This window comes from Anastrepha ludens, chromosome 2, assembly GCF_028408465.1.
Source record: "Anastrepha ludens isolate Willacy chromosome 2, idAnaLude1.1, whole genome shotgun sequence".
Taxonomy (NCBI): domain Eukaryota; kingdom Metazoa; phylum Arthropoda; class Insecta; order Diptera; family Tephritidae; genus Anastrepha; species Anastrepha ludens.
Window position 1 is genome coordinate 147218173 of NC_071498.1, and position 20859 is coordinate 147239031.

General features: G+C 39.9%; 1 protein-coding gene across 2 annotated transcripts in view; it reads left to right on the forward strand.

Annotated features, from left to right (window-relative positions):
* Positions 1 to 20859, forward strand: part of LOC128855539 (phosphoinositide 3-kinase adapter protein 1) — a 202447-nt gene that overhangs the window by 89590 nt on the left and 91998 nt on the right. Inside the window, exons 3-5 of one of the 2 annotated variants that reach the window (XM_054090521.1) lie at positions 15196 to 15425; positions 15739 to 15908; positions 16179 to 16366. In XM_054090521.1, the coding sequence (XP_053946496.1) occupies positions 15196 to 15425; positions 15739 to 15908; positions 16179 to 16366 (588 nt within the window). The remainder of the gene's footprint in view (positions 1 to 15195; positions 15426 to 15738; positions 15909 to 16178; positions 16367 to 20859) is intronic. The other variant, XM_054090522.1, reaches the window with a different exon arrangement.

A 20859-nucleotide genomic window follows, 5' to 3' on the forward strand; every position in this document is an offset into this window, starting at 1 on the left:
ATACTTTTAGCTTCCAGACAAGAGGCCGCTATTAGCGTTCAGGATAGTGACAGACGTAGTACGGCTGTATCGTAAGCCCACCCAAAACTAAACCTAGCTACAACTAAAGCACGGGGCAGTACTAAGAAGAGCCCTGCGTCAAGCATGGTAAAGTCATGGGGCTAAACAGCAGCGCATACAATCTTTTATACCGACAAGAGGCAGGTAGTCCTAGGACATGCATTCTTTTCAAGAAAGATATAAATGCTTTCCTATGTTCCAATTGCAGCACATTAGGCATGACGGTAGTAAAAATAGAGGAAGCCGGGTTCCAAAACCTAATTTTGGTTTCAGCCTACATGCCCCACGACAAGGAAGCACCATCGGAGGAACTGAAAACGGCTTTCAAGCAGTACAAACAGGAAATCTGTCTCGTCGGGTGTGACGCGAATGCGAGACATACCATATGGAACAGCAGTGAAACAAACGATAGAGTTGAGCCACTGCTTAATTTTATTCTAAATACGAAGCTTAGTATATGTAATAGAGGTAACAAACCGACTTTAGTTCTGGATCTCACACTGTGGACATAGAGCAATAGTGTGGCTGTAGAGGATTGGATGGTATCAAATGGGGTATCAATGTCTAATCACTGTTTTATACTTTTCAATCTCCAAGGCAGGACCTATACTCATTCATTGAAGAATGAATTCATGAGAATATCCAATCGGCAACTAGGGTTTGGATATGAAAGTTAACGTGCTGGAGAGGGTCCTGAATAAGGCCTTCAAGAAATCCACACCAATCAGTGTATTCAAAACCAAATGTCCACCATAGTGGAACGGAGAATTGAAAAAGCTCAGAGATAACTTAAAGCTAAGGAATAAATATAAAATATTAAATTACAATTTGCTCAAAAATAATGGATTTATTTTTTCCCCAAGCTAATATTTACCCGTGTGGGCAACGCTTTGAAAATTACCTAAGAATTCCTATGGAATTTCACGGAAGGTGCTTCGGTTGGTCAACTCACTTAGACGGTGTAGGCCCATTATGGTACAACTTTGTAACACGGAAACCTCAGTGTTTATTTATCACATGCAACCATTTAGACGCTCTTATGAAGCCTAGGATACTGATTCCAATATTGCCTCTGTTTTCAAGCAATGGACGTTTAGTTCTCTTTCTGGCTAACTCATCGGCCTTGCGATTTCCTCCAATATCTCTATAATTTCAATTAATATCGTTTAGAGCTGCCAGTAACGAAGCAATATGAGTGAAAGCTGTGTTAATTTTTTTTTATTCGTAAAAAAGTCGCTGTCATTACCCCGGTGACGTCAGCTAACCAGCTGATTCTTTCAAATTTGCTGAGAGCCGATTAACGTCTGATCTGGCCCGCACTTCTGAAATATTTTTAGGGGTAGCAACAAGAAACACATATTTTTTGTTTTTTTTTCCAACCACCCTTATATACATACATATACATATAAACACTTTGTGCATATAATAAAAATATTATTCTTGCCTCATTTATTCTATAGGTACATTTTCCTTATGGACGCTTGCACGTGATCGCTACAATATTGTTGTTATTGTACGTCATTGGCCGTTAGCTAAGCTAAGGGTCACCTAGACGAGAAGTCAAAACAATAAAGGGGCGCCAAGATGGGTTTCACTGTTGGGGCAAACAACGTGAGGCACATACAAGATGTGGCACATTGAATTTGAAACACGAAACAAATTTAGAATAAATAAATAGTTGAAGAAAATTTTATTACAAAAATAAATAAATAAAATCAGAAAATTTATATAAATACGCCAATCTGTATGTTCTACTTATCCTTTTTAATCGTATTCGCTTTTATTTGCAACAAATTGTCATTTTTGTTATAGCAGCTTACAAATCCCTGTTTAGAGCAGTAAAACCAGAAGTTGTGTGCTCAGGCAGCAGACTACTTCGATAGGATGACACCAAAGGTGTATAGGTATTAGATAATGCAACAAATTGTTGCACATGGTGCATGCTGCTGGTGTATTCTGCATGTAACCGAGTGCATATGGGTATTTTGACTCTCTTATGGAACTATCCGGTGTTGGGATAAAACCTTTCCTACGCTTCATAAGACCTTCTGAATGGTTCCAATGTTGAATAAACATTAAGGTTCCCGTGTTGCACAGTGGTACCACAATGGACCTGCATGGTCTGAGTGAGTTGACTGCCAAAAAAACCTAACCTATCCTACAGCCTCCGCATTACAGTGTGCTGGCACGAGTTGGGGGAAACGCTTGGCTTAGGGCCACACTTAGAGATCACATCAGAAAATACTGCACGCTGCAATATGTTCGCACGAGCCTTTTTATGTGCACGTGGCACCACCCCTTTCAAATTAACCTGTCAGCGGTGCACGGAAATACAACGGCAGTAAAGACAATAAACTCTATCACTCTGGCACGCTGGCACTCCGCCGCCATTCAAAGCCTCACTCTAACCACAATACTGAACGAATGAGCCGAATGGTATGCAGCGCGCAACAATCACAAACACCCCTACACTGTGACTGCCCCAATCTAATGCTTGAGTGTTTACAGATTTATGGCTTCAACTACATGTTACCAAAAAAGTAGTAATAGTAATAAAATACTTGAGTACTCTCACTACGAAGTGCAGTCAGGCATCATGCAGCATGCAACACTTGCATCACATCGTGCAACTGAAGTGTAAAGATTGCCATAAAGCATTCGTACGCATCATCAGGCGCACCAACTACACAAAAAAAATAAAATAAAGTTATATTAAAAATGTATTGAAATCGAAATTTCTTAGCGTGAACCACTTAAAGTGGAAATGTTCATCCACAGACAGCCCTTTTGCCCATGTTTGAATTGGCATTCCAACGAGACACAATACGCATGTTTTCATAGTCGCATAAAGACACGATCTACATAGGTATGCCTCATAGATATTTGCATAAAAATATACGCATATTCTCACAAAAAATATTTACGCACGTATTTAAATATCAATCAGCCTGCTTATTTGCAAAGAAGTCGCATATGCTGCCTCCTAGCCGCATACAACCTATTTACTAGTCCATAAGTGCCCAAAGCCAAGCAGCAGGCATTTGAAATTCAGAACTCCCTTCAGTTCCATTGCGAGCTGCACTATTTAGTTCTCTAAGTGTTAGCGTCTTTTCCGACTCTTCATCATATTCCTTTTTTCCATTTTTGATTTTACGATCTGGTATGGCAACTAGTCTTGATTTTCTTTTTTCGTGTGTCGATCCGCTCTGGTGTGCCATTTAAGCGTCTAATTTTCCCTTACCATTGCCAGACGACGATCATGGCCATGCGGCACAGCAGTTGGCCACTTCACTTTGTATTGTTTTCCTATGAGTGCATACTCGTATTGCTTTTGTTGTTTATGAGGGAAAGAAAATACTTTGCAGTTTTTCATTTCCCTAGTTGCTGCTAATTGTCGATTCTCTGAAACACATTAGCAGAAATTCCGCATATGTATGTTTGTGGCTGCCATTTATCGGTGCAGTAAATAGCTGGCAATCGCTTGCTTCGCCATTTCATTGAGTTTCATAAAATATGAGTGTAAACAATAATTTGGGGGCCAAGTGGATCTTTGCGTGACTATCATTCGGCGGGTCTCAGTACATAAATGATAGAAAAATATAGTCTTCCTGCGCTCGTCTCTCGGTAGCCAATGGAAAGCCTCCGAATGGGTTTCTGCAAAGAAAACATTTGTTTAATAACATACTAACTAAAGGGTTTTCCATTAACAGGTGTAAGGTGTTGAACAGGAGAGATGATTAACGATTTTTTATAGCCGGAATGGGATGGTTTTGATCTGGACAACGTTTCTTTTCAACAAGACGGCGCTACGTGCCACACAAGCAACAAAACCATTGATCTTTTACGGGAAACGTTTCCGGACCGTGTTATCTCTCGAAGAGGTGATCACAATTGGCCAACGAGATCTTGTGACTTAACACCTTGTGACTTTTTTCTTTGGGGTCACGTGAAAGAGAAGGTCTACGCCAACAGCCCATGGTCGATACAAGACCTCAAAAAATATTGTCCTGTAAGCGTGGACGCGGTGGTCATTTGCTTGATGTTATTTTCCACTATTAACAGCGTATTTTCCTCTTTATAATGAAATAAACCTCCGATCATTTATATTAATTTTTCTTTGAATATCAAAATAACACCTCTTATTGGAAAACCCTTTATTTTTTAAAGATAATCCCTTTCAAATGTTGCACACAACTGCGCCATAATTCTGCCATCCGTAAACACCAATTTTGAATGACTCGCGCCTCGCTGGAGGACTTTAGTCAGTATCTCGGTGATATCTTTGTTAATGTGGGCTTCCAATACCCCAATCAAAGTCAGTTTATCCTTCAATTTGATTTGGCACTTGTTACTGTATTAGATGAATAAAATAAAAAGATCTGAAGTATGACTCACTGGTAGGACATGGTAGTATTTTGAGGTAGATTTCTCCTTCCTTCTCTGAACTTCGTACAAATCTATTCATCCGCAAACTGGGTTTTGAGGGTTGTGCTAAAACTATCTTTCCAAGCAGGCTGGATTGGAAGGAAGGGAGAGTCCGCACGGACACATATAGGTGCCACTGTTTTCATCGCCGGATCCAAGGTGGAGGCTGGTGTTAACGCGGGGGTTTCTCCAGATAAGCCAATATTTAAGTCTCCTTTAAACTGCCGAAAATTAGTAGTGTTTTTCAAGCAGCGGCCTTCGCTGTTGCGAGGAAGACATAAATACCTCTTCCGATAGTCAAGCTGCGATTAAGCCCATGTCGTCGCCATGTTGCAGTTCACTTGTAGTCAACTCCTGTAAGGAGAACATCAAACGTCTCGAATGCCAGAAAGAGGTTGACAGAACCGGTTCTAGTTGTCCCCGTCTCAGAGATAGGTGTCCCCTTGACCGTTGTTAAAGAAAAACTGCACAATTTCTTTCTTATAAAAACGCAAGAGAGATGGAGTGCTATCGCAAAAAAACAAAATTGTCCTCAGGGCTACAGAAGCAGGACGCTTAAAGTGCTGGGGATCCGCCGTCACTCAATTTCCAAACTCATAGCGGTAGTCATCGGCGATCACTGGGTGATCGGAACTCATGCGGAGAAGCTTGGACTTCCGTACAACCCCTATTGCAGAAGCTGTGGAGAATAAGCTCTTTCTTTGCACATGCCCGGCTCTGGTGGCAAGGCGCTTGAGGTTCCTAGTGTGGCTTTCGGTGGTTGCCTGAGGCAGTTCTTCAGCCTAAATCCCATTTTTCTCCTCCACTACACCTACAGCACTAGATGGCTGTAAATGGTTTTTAATCCTTTAAGTTTTTGAAATTTTAAAAGCTTTGAAATCCAACGGAGAAACTCTCTTGCCAACAAGTGCTACTTTGGACTAAATAGACAACGTAGTAGTAGTAAAGATCTCTCTCGATGAACAAAACTAACACTCTATAAGGATCTCAACATGCCCGTCCCATCGTATGGCGCAGAAGCTTGGACGATGACAATATCCGATGAGGCATGAGAGAAAGATTCTGCGGAAGATTCTTAGACATTTGCACATTAGCGACGGCGGATATCGCAGACGATGGAACGATGAGCTGTATGAGCTTTACGACGACATATACATAGCGCAGCGAATAAAGATCCAGCGGCTACGTTGGCTGGGTCATGTCGTCATGTCGAATGGAAACAAATGTTCCGGCTTTGAAAGTATTCGATGCGGTACCAGCTGGTGGTAGCAGAGGAAGAGGAAGGTATCCTCTGAGTTGGAAAGACCAGGTGGAGAAGGACTTGGTTTCACTTAGTGTTTACAACTGGCGCCGGTTGGGACAAAAAAGAAATGACTGGCGTGGAGTTTGTTAAACTCGGCCAAAATGGCTCAATCGAAAACAGATTCATCATCTCTACAGGCTAGGCGAAATGCATGGGAATATTCCAAAAGCAAATGCTACAAGAAAGTGGGATCCATTTGAATGCCTTCGAAATTGGGATTGGGTCTACGTTGGTAGAAACAAATTTCGGATCACTGCATTAAAATCGGCACGAAACTTTTAGATGTCTATATTGATAAAGAAGAAGAAGAACAAAAAACATCACACTTGGACCGGTCTCTGGAAAGACATAATGGCCTGGGAAATACAGATAAAATAAGCATTTTTTGTTTTAAAGTAACAACTCATTCCGCAACTGCGCACAAACAAACTCATAAATGGTCTGGCAACAAAAGCGGATAGTAAGAGCCATACAAAAATATCATAATCACACATTTCCCACACTCACGAATCCCGAAAAATAGCAACAAAAAATTCCCAAAAAAAAGGAGATAATTTAAAAATTTAAGTAAATGTTCAAATAAGCTAATCAAAAATGCAACATGCAACAGAAGATACCACAAAGGGCTGAATACTCGTGGGATGCGCAGGCGCATGAGGCGCACACGATTGTATTACAAATATTGGCCACTACGAGTACACTTTCGTTGCACGAAAAGGAAAAATCAATGAATGCGTGAAAAGACAAAATCGCTGTTGTTTCATTTGTTTTTTTTTTTCTGTATTTACCGACCATTTGCGCATTCGATCGGCCTAATCACATATGCACACTGCGAAGCTATCAATGAAAACCATCGGACAGCGTTGCGGAAAATCTTGAGTGGACACAAACAAAGCAGGTAGCAAATGTGTGTGTCAGCAGCACTCAACAAAAGTGGGCGCAGGAAGAAGTCGAGTCACATAAACGCACACGCACACAAGTACGCAGCCAAACACGCAGCAGTCTTTGGAAAATGCGCTGCCTGTGTTGTGGCAATGAGTTTTCCACCGACGCTGGGGCACAGCTCAGCTCTGCATGCAACATAGCTCAGCTGGACTCGAACGGCGGCGCGCTGCTACACGGCCCGCCTGAGTGGGTGCAATGTGTTTGCCAGACGCGTATTTGTATGTGTGTGTGTCGAGTAATCTCGTATTAACAGAGGGACGAGTGTACGCGATCGAGATCGAGCGAGAGGAACACGAAATGCATGTATGCATGTATGTGTGTGGTGCTGATACTCTGTGATTTCTTGCATGCAGTGTACGAGTACAACGCACAGCACTATGCTGCTATTGTTGTTGCGGCACACACAAATTAAAAGAATCAAAGGGCCCAACACAAACGTGGCAAACGTAGAAGAAGCACAAGAAGAAGAAGAAGAAGAACTTGGGAGATTCAAAACATAAAGCGGCAACATATTCTAGGCAGCAACTCTACATAAAAGCCGAGGCGCTGCCACTGTCACTGCTGTTGCTGCTGCTGCTGCTGCTGCTGCCGCTGCCACCGCTGAAGAGGCTACAAATCGCCGCCGCCACGCACGTCTGCACAATTGAAGTTTTCGAATTTGTTTATTCCGTTTCGGGATGTCAGTGCAGTAGCATGTTTTAGCGCATTCGACTACGCACACAACTAATTCGTTTGATACTTGGAATTAACATTTATGTTGTAGACTTTTAATTATTGTTTTGTGTTTACGTACGATCGATGGGCGATCGTCGGCTACAGCTTATAATCGCACACACGCACTCTCCTGAGTAAATAATCGAGGCGAAGCTTTTCGACTGCACCCGCACGAGCTTGCATTTGTACATTTATTGATTTGTTATTGTTGTTGCAAATAACATTTGTTTACCGTGTTTGTGTTAAGAGTGGAAAAAAGCGCGCGCTTCTCTTGCAGTCACTTCGTACTGCAAGTTTTCTTGACAAATAAACAAACCCATAAAATAAGCAGTGGGACCGTTACACAAATTCAAATTCAAATGCAAAACTAACCAAAAATAGATTTCCTAAATGGTTTTTAACCTTATGCAGTGAAAGTGAAACGTTTTTTGTATTTATAGTACGAAAATCAGAGAACGCGCAATGTGTGTCAAAGCCAAAAATATATTTTTAGTGCCAGTTTAACAAAAAACAAAAACAAAAAAACATTTGCATTAACGGAATTAAACAACACAATTTGGATTACCATTTGAGAAAGCTGCGAAAACACAAAGTGACAAAATGTTTATCGCTTTGGATCAAACCAACGCGTTTTTCTCAGGTATTTTCAAATTTTATATTTATCTGTTAGAAAGTGTTTGCTGTTTTTCTGAGGGGCAACAATGCATTCATCACAGGATACATGTGGACATAGGCATCGGGCAGTGAGAAAATAGAAAATTCTAATACTTGATGAAAACATTTAAATAAATTTGTATGGGCTTACACTGATGGACAATAAAAAAGGTGTGTGACAGTTTGACGAGTTTTGGCTAATTTGCTTGTGTTTATAAATTTTTATAAAAGTTCAACTCATTGTGCTACACAAACCTTATAAATCGTTTTTTTTAATTTATGCAAAAATTATGAAATGTTTACCATTTTTCACCAAAGTTTCGAACTTTTTAAGTACAATTTTTAGAATAATTTTTGGTATGCTGTTTAATATATTGTACTTAGTCCTGCCATAATGGAATTAGTTGGAGTTAGTTTTATTTAATCATGTAAATATAAAAAACCCATACTTAGGCAAATCAAACGCAGAAAGTGGCGATGGATAGGTAACACATTGAGAAAACCACCAGAATGGCACTGGATTGGAACCCGCAAGGGAGCAGAGGGCGCGGTCGACCAAACAACACTTGGAGAAGGTCGATGCTGCGCACTAGCAGATGCCGACATCTCATGGGACGGTGCAAAAACAACAACACAGCACCGTGTTCGATGGAGGAGTCTTGTCGAGGTTCTATGCTCCCGAGAGGAGTGAACAAGGCCACCACTTCAAAATGGCCACCATTTGCCTTTCCACAAACGATTAGACCATTTAGCTATTGCTGCACGCACGGTTTCCATGGATATTGAGACCCTACATAATTTTTGTGAGGCCTTCGACAGGCCATATTCTCCAATTCTAACCACCAACTGTAGTCCAATGGATTCAGCTCTGGACTTTCAGATGGCCAATCTTCTACGTCTATTAACCCAGGAATATTGTTTTTTAGCCACTACTGGGTGGTTTTTGTTTTATGGACTGGAGCGGAATCTTACTGGAAGATCCAACACTCTCCATTGAAGAGAGTACTGCTCAAATACTTCACCACGTCTTCTAAGAGATCCTTAACCCCTTCTTCGCAGAAATGAAGAGATGTAACGTCTTTATAAGACATTTCCCACCAAACCATTATGGAGGCTGGATGGTGGCCACGCAGAACCCTTGCAACAACATTTTTTGCATCTTTGGAAGTTTTAGCATGGATTTTTTTGTTTTGCTTATTAAAAACTTCTTTTCTCATCTGTGAGAAGAAAATTTTCATAGCGTTGATCGCGTGCCATCTGTTGAGTCTAATTTTGAACGAGCGGAAGGCTTTCATGTGGAGATCATCTGAAATTAGTCTTGACATGGATCTGACAAGTACATTCATTTCTCTGGGCATGATTTTCTGCTTTCAAAGAAGATTTCTGCAAATTTCCTTCTCGAATGGTTTTTTTGGCTGCACTGGGTCGAACCATGCTAGGATGACCACTTCTTTTTCTGTCTGTCACGTTTGGGAAACACGATTGATTGTGCAATGGGAAGCTTGCCACGAAAGTGAGTATAATTTATGCGTAGACAATGCATACGAACAAAAGCAAAAACAGCGGAACTTTTTTCTTTGCCGTATGTATTGTAAAATTTGTCATAGAATTTATGGCAAGGCTAAGCATATTATTGGGTATGGGAATAAGTTTCCGTCCATTCTTAGCCAAAGTTACGAATTGTTTAAACAATTAAATAATACATGATATTATGTGAAGTATTTGCCACTGGAAGCTACAACTGAGTAAAGTCTTCAGGGCAGCATCTTTCAGGCAGCATACGGATTCTTCTGATGAAAAATTCGAGTTCTTTTGAATTCATCCATTCATTGAGCTCTCGTAAGAAGTGAACCGCTCTCCAATAAGATCTGACTGCATTGATCGAAACAGATGGTAATCCGAAGGTGCAAAAGGGGAATACGGCGGGTGGGTCAAGATTTACCAATTTAGTTCCTCTAAATATTTCTGGACCGATATTGGAACGTGTGGCCTGGCGTTGCCATGCAGCAAAATTAGTTTGTCATGTCTACCGCCCCATTGCGGTCGCTTTTCTTTGAGAGCTCGATTCAAATGCATTAGCTGTAGTCGGTACCAATCGCCAGTGATGGTTTCAGATGGTTTAAGGAGTTCTTAATAGATGACACCCTTCTGATCCCACCAGGTGCCCAATATAACCTTTGAAGCATGAATATTTTTTTTTAAACTCTCGTTGGACCTGGTTCATCTGGCAAGCCCCAACATTTTCGACGCTTAGGGTTATCATAATAGATCCATTTTTCATCGCCAGTGACGATGGGATTCAGAAAATCTTTTCTTTTCTGCCGTTCAAGAAGCATCTCACACGTCACCAAACGTCTCTCGATATCCCTCTCCTTCAATTGATCTGGCACCGAGTTATCTGTTTTCTGGATCATTCTCATCTCAAGCAAATGCTTACCAACGGCTGATATGCCAACATCCCACTCGTTAGATAAATCATCAAGGGTTCGACAATCGTCTTCATCCAATTGTTGTAGTAGAGTATCTTCGAATTCTTTCGGTGCCCTTTCGCAATCTTTACCACTCCACCAACTTGATTACCGTAAATATTGATCAACACACAACACGTTTCAGCTGTACTTTTCTTTGAAAGGCAATAATGTAGCATGACTTCCCGCGAATTCTGTTTTTTCGGGATGAATGTAGACGTTTTTGACGTAGATAAAAACGGATCTTTACGCTTCAAACGAATGTCAACTACTCCAATCGAGGCCTCACATATACACCTCCAAATCACCGGGATATTACTAGAGTGAACACAAAAGTAGTATGAGCAGTGACACCTCTTTTATGAGAGCGGAAATTTATTCCCATACCGAATATTTCTAAATCGATTTCAAATACACATAATTCTTATCTCCTAACACCTATATTAAAGTTTGGAGAGCAATTATCTCTCAGATCCTTCGAGCTTCCACTGGAAATGGACCTTTAACCCTTCTTCCAAACAAAGTTTGGTTAAATATTGTTTAAAGGGCAGTTAGGTTATGTTATTCCGGATGGCATTAAGCCACGTATATACTTTTTGTCCATAGCGATACCAGATGGAAACTGACCTCTATTAAGATTTGAAGTATACATCCCGTAGGATGTCAACGCTTTTAGCAAATTTAAGTAGCGCTAGAGGATCTATTTTAGAGGTTAATGTCGGACTATATCCTCTCTGCACTTCCTGCATTTGCCGTTGCTAGCAATCTCTATCTTGTAAGCGTGAGCGTTCAAAAATTATGACCAGTCAGCATACCAATAACAGTTCTGCACTCTTTTCGTGAGAGCGTAAGCACGAATTGAGCCAATTTTTTGCCATTAGTGCTAGAGTTTTGTATCATAGTTTTGCATGCGGTCAAATTAGTCCAACAAGCCCCCGCTTACTTTTTCATGCAGTCGTCCATTCCATTGTATATTATATTCAGCGGTTTTTATATGCCGTTATATTGTTCAAATGGCAGGTTAACAACAGTTTTGCTATCTCATCTGGTATTTCGTTTCCATTAATACCTTTGTGATCCGGTACTCAATAGATGTGCAGCCTTCTGTTTGCGGCTAGTCTTTCTTTGACTTTCCTGCTTCGTTGGACAATTTTTGGCTCGATACAAAATGAAGTTATTACTTTTATTGCTGCTTGACTGCCCACATAAATATTAGTTATTGAGCCACTTTAAATTTTTATGTAGGCTAGCTCCGCGGCTTTCCCCACAGCAAAAATTTCCGCTTGGAAAGTACTGCTCTGGTCCGACCACTTCATTTGGCAGTTAGAAGCTTAACATTTCTTGGTGGTGAAACGTAGCTTCATCCAGCTAGAGATTAGAAGATCGATTTTGTCGCTGTCTTTTTAGTTTAATATTATCACAGAGGTAATTAATTGGGTGTACCTCTCTTCTAGGAATGAATAATTTCTCGGTCCCTACCAGGTCTTTTTATATATTTTCCCATAATTCCTAGATGAAACATAGGACCTCAATAAACACATTATAATTTCGTTTGTTTAGAGCTAGATGTTTAATTTGCCAGGAACAGCCAGCTCTGTCCGCCTCTGCTGCCACTTGTTGCCTCCATGTGTTGGCTGGTCTCCCGCACCTACGGCTTCCTTGGGCATTCCAGTCTAGCGCTCTCCTTGCGATGTCATTCCGTGGTTTGCGCAATGTGTGTCCGATCCATTTCAACTTGCGACGCATAATTTCTATGTGAACTGGTGTTTTCCGGTAGCCGCCCAAAGATCATCGTTGCTTATAATATCAGGCCAGAATATCCGCATTATCTTTCGTAGGCAACGGTTTAGAAAGGATTGCAATGATTGTGATATGCTTGTTGTTAAGCTCCATGTTTCACATCCATACAGAACTACTTACGTTGGCATCAAATATATATTTTCAGTTTTGTGTGCCTGGAGATGTGGTTGTCTAGCATGCCAAATGCAACGCCTCCCTTAGATATTCAGTTGTGTATGCCAGTTGTTGAACCGCCGTTTTTCGAAATGATGCTTCCAAGGTAGCAAAATTCATCTACATCTTCCTGCGGCGTGTCGGCAATTTGATGGGCTTGCGTTTCGGTGGTGTTAATCCGCATTACTTTAGTCTTTGCTACGTTAATTGTTAGACCTGTTTGTGTTACTGCATGGCGTACCGCTACCGACCCGGTCTTTACATAATGAATACAATTCCATTTTAATAGGTTCAGAACAAATTATGCCTGCAATGCTCCTATTACTCGCCCTCTTCTTGAAGTCAATGAGATCTCGGGTTCTATTTAGTTCTAGTTTACTTTATCTGAGCAATGTTGGATTATAATTTAACTTTTTCATAACAACTTTGTTTTTTTTTTTTTTTTTTGTAAAATATAATTTTGTAGTAAGAACATTTGTTTATTGATTCCGGAATAAATAAATAAATAAAAATTCAATTTCATTGCACTAAAGTCAAGTGTTTTATTGAATATTTTAATTTGGTAATGGTAATGGTTGTACGGGTTAGGCTAAGGCCTTTATGCACTGCGACCAAAATTACTTAATTATAATTATTTACCATACCGAGGAATCGAACCAGCTCCTTAGGAGAGAGCAACTGTAGGTCTTCCTCCTCTATGTAGTAGGTACGAGCGCAGGATTCTATGTCTCCTGTGGCCTAATCCCTCACAGTTGGTGATTAAGTGTTTCATAGACTCCTCTTCAGCACCGCAGAACCTGCATAATCTTGAACTTGATAACCCTATTGTGTTAAAGTGTTTATTACAGGCGAAGTGACCTGTAAGTGCTCCACAGAATAATCTGAGACCTTTTTATTGTAGGGTTAGAGCATATTTTGCTCTGTTAGCATTGAAGTTTATAAACTTTTTACCTCCAAGGTAGCCATGAAATGCCGCGCATCTCTTAACGAGATGCCTGAGTCCTATCACCTAATGATAACATGGGTTCCTGGCCATTGTGACATTGAGGGAAACTGCAAAGCCGATGAACTAGTGAAAATCGGTACCAAATTACCTGATGAGTACATAGACAATGATATAGGTATACCCTTGCAAACATGTAAACTACATATCCTCGAATATATTATAAGAGTAGCAAATGAAAGATGGCGAAATGAAGCCACTTGCAAAACCGTCTGACAGCTGTGGCCGACACTCAATGCTAAACGCACGGAACTTCTACTAAGAAGAGATGAGCACAGGCTTAACACTCTGATTTCAGTTATTACGAGGCACTGCCTAATCGGTAGGCATGCTCAGAGAATGGGTGTGTAAACACATGACTTCTGCAGAAGTTGTCTAGACGAGGAAGAGAACAGACGATCTCGCACCTTCTGTGTCACTGTCCTGCTCTATCCAGACGTAGACTCGCCATTTTGGGGAGACAATCCTTTAATGAATTGGAAGATCTCGGCTCTGTCGGAATGAAGGGTCTTACAAAATTTTTGAAAAGTACGCATTGGTTTTAGAAGGGATAAGGGCTAGTTCCCCACATGGCATCACAATGGGCCATGAGCCTGAGTGGGTCCCACAGGAGACAACCGCTTCAACCTAATCTAACCTAACCTACCCGTTCTTCATTGTTCAGTTTCCTACTAAGTTTAGAGTCCAAAATTGCTTCTAAGTACTTTGCACTGAGGAAATTAGAAGAGTTTGAGGAAAGTATCAATAAGAGAAGAAATGAATAAGTGGTAGAGTAATATTGGGTATCTTGTATCTAAGACCAGTTAGTTTTATAAATAAATAATGAAGCAGACAGAAAAAGCTTTTCGAATTAAATCAACAGTATAAGGGTTAATGACTTCCTTGTTGATAAAGTTTCAATCAGTAAATTCAGTTTATCAAGTAAATTCAGTTTATGAGATTTATGATATTTCGACTACACGGGCGGGCTCCTCAAGGATTCCGCAGTAAAAGGGTAGATATGAAGGTTATCTATAGAATACAAATAACCAAGGCGAATATATTAAAGGTGGGGGTGTAAATCAGCTGAGCTGTTTTTTTGTTTTTTTTTTCGCCGAGTCCATGTGGCTGTCAGCTCAGAATGAAACAAGGCGAATTCATTATTTGTTTTCCAGTTTCTCAATACTTTGCTTTGACAATCAGACGTACAGAACATTGTTGTTGGTCTAGTGCCACCACCTTCAATGAATGCTTTCATGTAACCAATATATAGCTGATAGGTGACATTTGTTCTTTTAACGAAATTTTCGAACAGAGTGCCTACCACATTCGCCCTGCATAGCTAAATCTTAATTTCCACGCATGGCAGCTGTCATACAAGAACGCTGCACAAGCAATCGAAAACAACAAATAAAAAACCAAAAACTATGTATTCAAAATCTATTTGGTGGCAATTTATGTATTATTCCATCTACTTTTTGCGAGAAAATATTCATAACACAGGCAAAATTGTTCAATAACCATCCCATCAGTAAACTTAGCATGAAAAAGCTCATACTTACATATAAAATTCTGCTTCTACACAAAACTATTAAAATCAACATTTTCACTTTCCTATTTCGATTTCGTGGAACTAAATTTTACGCTACTTTTAATATTTTTAATATTTTTCCCCAATCACTTCCTTCCAGACAATCCATACTACTTCTACAATGACAGCAAATCGCCACGCACACCGGATTCGCAGAGCTCCAGCAAGGCGTTTTCGATATTCAAGAGACGCAATTCAAAAGGCAGCAGTCCGCGCGTCATCATACCGGAACAAACGCGGCTAATCACTTCGGCGAATCTCGACTCGGCAGCCACAATGGCACTAGGCAGTCCTCGTGGCAGTTTCGGTTCTCTGGGCGGCTTCTCACAAGTGAGTTTTGCAGAGAAAAAATAAAAAATCAAATGCATTTTAATGAAGATGAGTTGGTTGGGCTAAGAAATAAATCATGGCATCAGCAAACTGTTTACAAATCATAAAATTTCAATTACCAGCAGTAAATGCCTTACTTTTTAACTTTCATACTTTCATACTCGTAGTTGTTCTAATATCATTCTTCATCATTTTGTTTACATTTATCTCTTTCAACTCGACTCTTTTGGTCATTCGCTGTGTAATACTCGACCATGCATACATACATACCTACATGCATACATATATATGAATGAACTTTGTGTGTATATAGCAATCTTTTGAACTGCAGCCGTTGATGTATCGTCAGCGTTCGTCGAACTCACATTCGGAAACGTTCCGCGAACGGCTGGGCTCCTACAATGAATCGAATTCCAGTAGCGTTGGCGGTGGCGGTGGTGGAGGCGCAGACTTTGATGATGTCTTTTGCATGTCGCCCTCAAGGTGAGTACGGACTGGAAGTGTTTATTAGACTACATAGAAGTTTAGTTGTATGCCAGCTTATTTGCGTGTGTGTCGAAATGTACGCTATGTACACCTATGTGTGCGTACATTGAATGTATTGGTGGCTGATGAGTTGCTGACAACTGTGACATTTGGGATTAATTTGCTAATCGTGCATGCAATTTGCAACTTTTCCTTCAACTCCTTAACTTTTCGTACATAAATTTATACTTCTTTTCTTGCTCTCTTCTTGCCACTCCAAATACGCAGCAAACATCATCATACTCTGCCAAACAGCAATACTCGACGTCATTCCTTCGGCAATTGGCGGCAGGCGAACGAACGCCATCACCACAAGAACACGGCACTCAGCACACCGGATGAGGTGCCAAATATGATGGCCCCACGACCGCCCGTCTTATCGCCAAACAAGTATCGCGGCTTGCATCGACGAAGAGGTGAGTGCAATGTTTCTTCTTTTTCATTCGCTATTTTTGAGCTAATATTTTAAGAAAAGAGCTGTTATTGTTGTGATTTCTGTTTTAAAAATATCTTCAGTGTGTACGATGCGGCATAAATTATGAATGGGAGTTTAATATGTAAGGGAAAAGAAATTCGCATGAGATGAAAAATTGCAATTATACATACACTCACCTATTAAATATTGTGTCACCTGTTTTTGGTACTTATTTTGTTATGGTTACACGAACTTTTTTCTATTAAATATGCAATGAAAGGAAAACAACAACAATTGGAACGAAAAAAAAATAAATCCATAATTTTTACTTTTTATTTTGCCCACATGGCTTAAAATTGTTTCATGGTCGATCTGAAGCTCCTGGGCGATGCTACGATTACTTATTCCTGCCATAAGTCCCGTTACAAGTTACCTCCGTTATCGATATGGGATTATGATACGTTTTTTCTAATGATGCAAATATTAAGCATGTAAATATTAAAAAAAAATTAAATTAAATTTTCATTCGAAATGGTCACCATTTGCTTTTACCCAAGTCTTCAAACGATTAGGTCATTCAGCTATTGTAGCACGCACGGTTTCCATGGATATTGAGACCCTCCAAATTTTTGTGAGATCTTCGACAGACCATGGTCTTCAATTCTGACCACAAACTGTAGTCCAATGGATTCGGATCTGGACTTCCAGACGTCCCATCTTCTGCGGCTATTAACCCAGGAATATTGTTTTTTAGCCACTACTGGGTGGTTTTGCTCTAATAGGCTGGAGCGGAATCTTACTTGAAGATCCAACGCTCTCCATTGAAGAGCGTTCTCAACTGCTGCACCACGTCTTCTAAAACCATCTCCTGGAACATTTCTGCTCTGGTGAGAACCCATTTTTCTCAGAAATGCCTTTACAAGACACTCCCTTTTTAGCCCATTACGAAGGCTGGATGATTGCCACGCTTAATCCTTGGAACAACATTTTTTGTGTCCTTAGAAGTTTTAGCATAGATTTTTTCGTTTTGCTAATTAAAAACTTCTTCAACAGTGAAAATTTTCTCATCTCTGAAACGAATATTTTCATGACCGTTGATCGCGTGCCACCGAAGAAGCTGTTTGCATTTGTTGTGTCTAATTTTCATCAAGCGCGTTGTCAAAAGATGATCAGTTGAGCGACGGAAGGCTTTCATGTGGAGATCATCTCTAATTAGTATTGACATAGATCTGACCAGTGCATTCATTTCCCTTGACATGATTTTCTGCTTTCCAAGGAGATTTCTGCAAATTTCTTTCTCTTTCTTTGCGATCGATTAGTCGTGCGGTACACAAACATTCTGAAAATATTAAGTTTTTTCATCAATTCGTAAATCTCCCCTGCACTTTTACTCCACTCCATTGTTAACAAACGAAATTTGCCACGAAACTGAGTATAATTTATTAGTAGGCAAGGCGTACGAACAAAAGCAAAAATAACGAAACTTTTTTCTGCGAATTTATTCTCGCCGTATGAACACATGTGACATGTCATTTGTGTTACCATTCTCAAAAAATAGGTGGTTCAAAAAGCAAACGCTATATGGCCCACCCTGTATAAGTCGGCGTCGATAACTGAATTTTGGAAATTTGTACCAGGATTATCCTGATTTGAAAAGGCTGTTCATCGAAGTATTTCAATATTCTAAACATCGTACGTATGTGAACTATGTCTTTTTGTTTTTTCATTTTAAAATTTTTCTGTTTTATTCGCTATTCGTAATCGATTATACAATTTAAAAGTAATAGAATTTTTTTTTTGTAATTTAAATTTTGAACTATATTAAAAAATAATTCGCGGTCTCTAGCTGTTTCCAAGAGGGGACCCACACGTTGTATACCGGTCCATTTCCTTATGTTTCTCAACCAAGAAAACTGCTTACGCCCGATACCTCTTCTTCCTTCAATCTTGCCCTGAAATATGAGTAGCAACAGTTCATATTTCGGGTTTCGTAGAATATGCCTCAAATATGAAGTTTTTCGTCGTTTCGTCGTCTTCGCAGCACTTCTTTTTTAGAAAAGTGGTCGGTCCATGGTATCTTGAGCAATCTCCGAAGTAGCCACATTTCAAGTGCTTCCTGTCTATTTGTATTGGAGAGTTTGGTCTATGGTCTATATTTCCATGCCATATAGCAAAAATGACCATACATAGCATTTTATGAAGCGCATTTTTAGTTGAAGATGGAAGTCGCGACATTTTAGGACTTCACCATATTTAAGAAATGTGAATCGATGTGGCATCTTATTTCTGTTGAGACATCCCAGTTTTCATTGAGAAGGCAACCAAGGCATCTAAATTGATTTACTCTTTCTACAGGAGCATTGTGGATTGTTAAATAAGTGTTGTTATATGTATTTCTTTTGCTAACAACCATTTATTTAGTTTTGCTGATGTTGTTTTTGAGGTCGTATAGTTGATTGTGCATTGCAATTTTATCGACCAGTTTTTGAAGGCCAGTCAAGCTATCACATAGTAGAGTGGTTTATGGTTTACTGATGGGTCCAAATTGGAAAATGGTAGAACAGGAGCAGAAATCAATGGGCCTAAATTCAAAAAATCAATTCCGATGGGACTCTACCCAACAATATTCCAGGCAGAAATACATGCCATTGAAATATGTGTGAGAAAGAGCATTAGCAGGAAAATGAGAGGTACTCACATCTACATACTTTCAGATAGCCAAGCGGCTCTAAAAGACCTTCTATCAACAACTATCACCTCCAAATTGGTAAATGATTGCCTAAACCTTCTCAACACGTTAGGGAACCTCAACATAGTAACACTACGCTGGATTCCCGGACATGAAGGACATGAGGGAAATGAAATGGCTGATGACCCTGCAAAACAAGGAGCAAATATGCAACTTACTGGTCCTGAGCCTTTCTGTGGACTCACAAAAAGCCACATAAATAAATTCCTTAGGAAATGGAAAAAAAGAAAATTTGCTGCACACTGGCTAAACTGTGCCGGTCAGCGTCAAGCCAAATTATTCCTAAGCCCCAACAAAGGAATATCTGACAAGCTACTCTCATTAAGCTGAGTAGATCTGCGTCTTTTAACAGGATATCTTACAGGTCACTGCAGCGTGAGGTATCATCTATATAATTTTGTTCTCTCTGAGACCAATGTCTGCCGCTTTTGCGAAATGACATAGAAAACTCAGAACATGTGCTTTGTGAATGTCCTGCGTTGGGCGGACAGAGACTTCATCACCTTGGTGGTATCGTAGTATCTCCATGCAATCTTTGGAACAACAAACCTAAAATTGTGCTAAAATTTTTAAAAAGCCTAAAACTCTAGGGTTACAAAAATAGGCCTTTCACAATAGATCAGCTCTGGTCGCAGTGCGTAATAGAATTCTAATAATACAATAATAATAATAATAATAATAATAATAATCGTCGGTGTATCTGATGTTATTTATATTGACGCCATTTACTTTGATACCATTCTCAATATTTTCTAATGCTTCCTGAAATATTCTTTCGGAGTAAATATTAAAATGCAGGGGAGAGAGTATGCAGCCTTGTCAAACACCTTTCGAAATCGGTAAATCTTCAGTGTGGTCACCATCAACTACAATATGCGCTGTTTAGTGGTAGTATAATATAAATTTTCAATTGTGGGGATTTCCTTTTCATCGATATTCAGAGATCTTTAAATATTGAACAATTTGTCATTTTGCGCAGTGTCAAATGCTTTTACGTAGTCTACGAAACATAGAAAGACATCTTTTTGTACATCTCTACAATTTTCAACAAGCACCTGGACACAAAATTTAAAATTAGTGAAATCCAAACACCAATCAGTATTAACTAGCTAGCATCTCAAGGATAAAATAAATGCGTTTAATTTTTAATATTTAAATTCAATAAATATAGTTAAGTTTTGCTCATACCTTTCTAATATGAATTTAATGCGGCTCGCGCAAAATTTCAAATTTTTAAAAATGGCTCGGACTATCAAGGAGCTTGATCACCCCTACTACATATATAGTATTAACCTAATAAAATTAGTTCCATTTCTGTCATGCGATTAAGAATTGTGATACTAGGATAAGGGGTTTTTCCATATTTATTTGAGCTTAAAGTTGCTTCACAACGCCATGAATGACCAAATTTACGGCTTTTACTGAGTGCTATTTTATTATGCTGTCAGTTTGGTGACTGACTTCTTCTTCTTCTTCTTAATTGGCGCTATAACCGCTTACGCGATTTTGGCCGAGTTTAACAAAGCGCGCCAGTCGTTTCTTTCTCGTGCTAACCGGCGCCAGTTGGACACACCAAGTGAAGCCAAGTCCTTCTCCACCTGATCTTTTCAACGCAGAGGTGGCCTACCTCTTCCTCTGTTACCACCAGCTGGTACCGCATCAAATACTTTCAAAGCCGGAGCGGTTGTATCCATTCGGACGACATGACCCAGCCAGCGTAGCTGCTGGATCTTTATTCGCTGTGC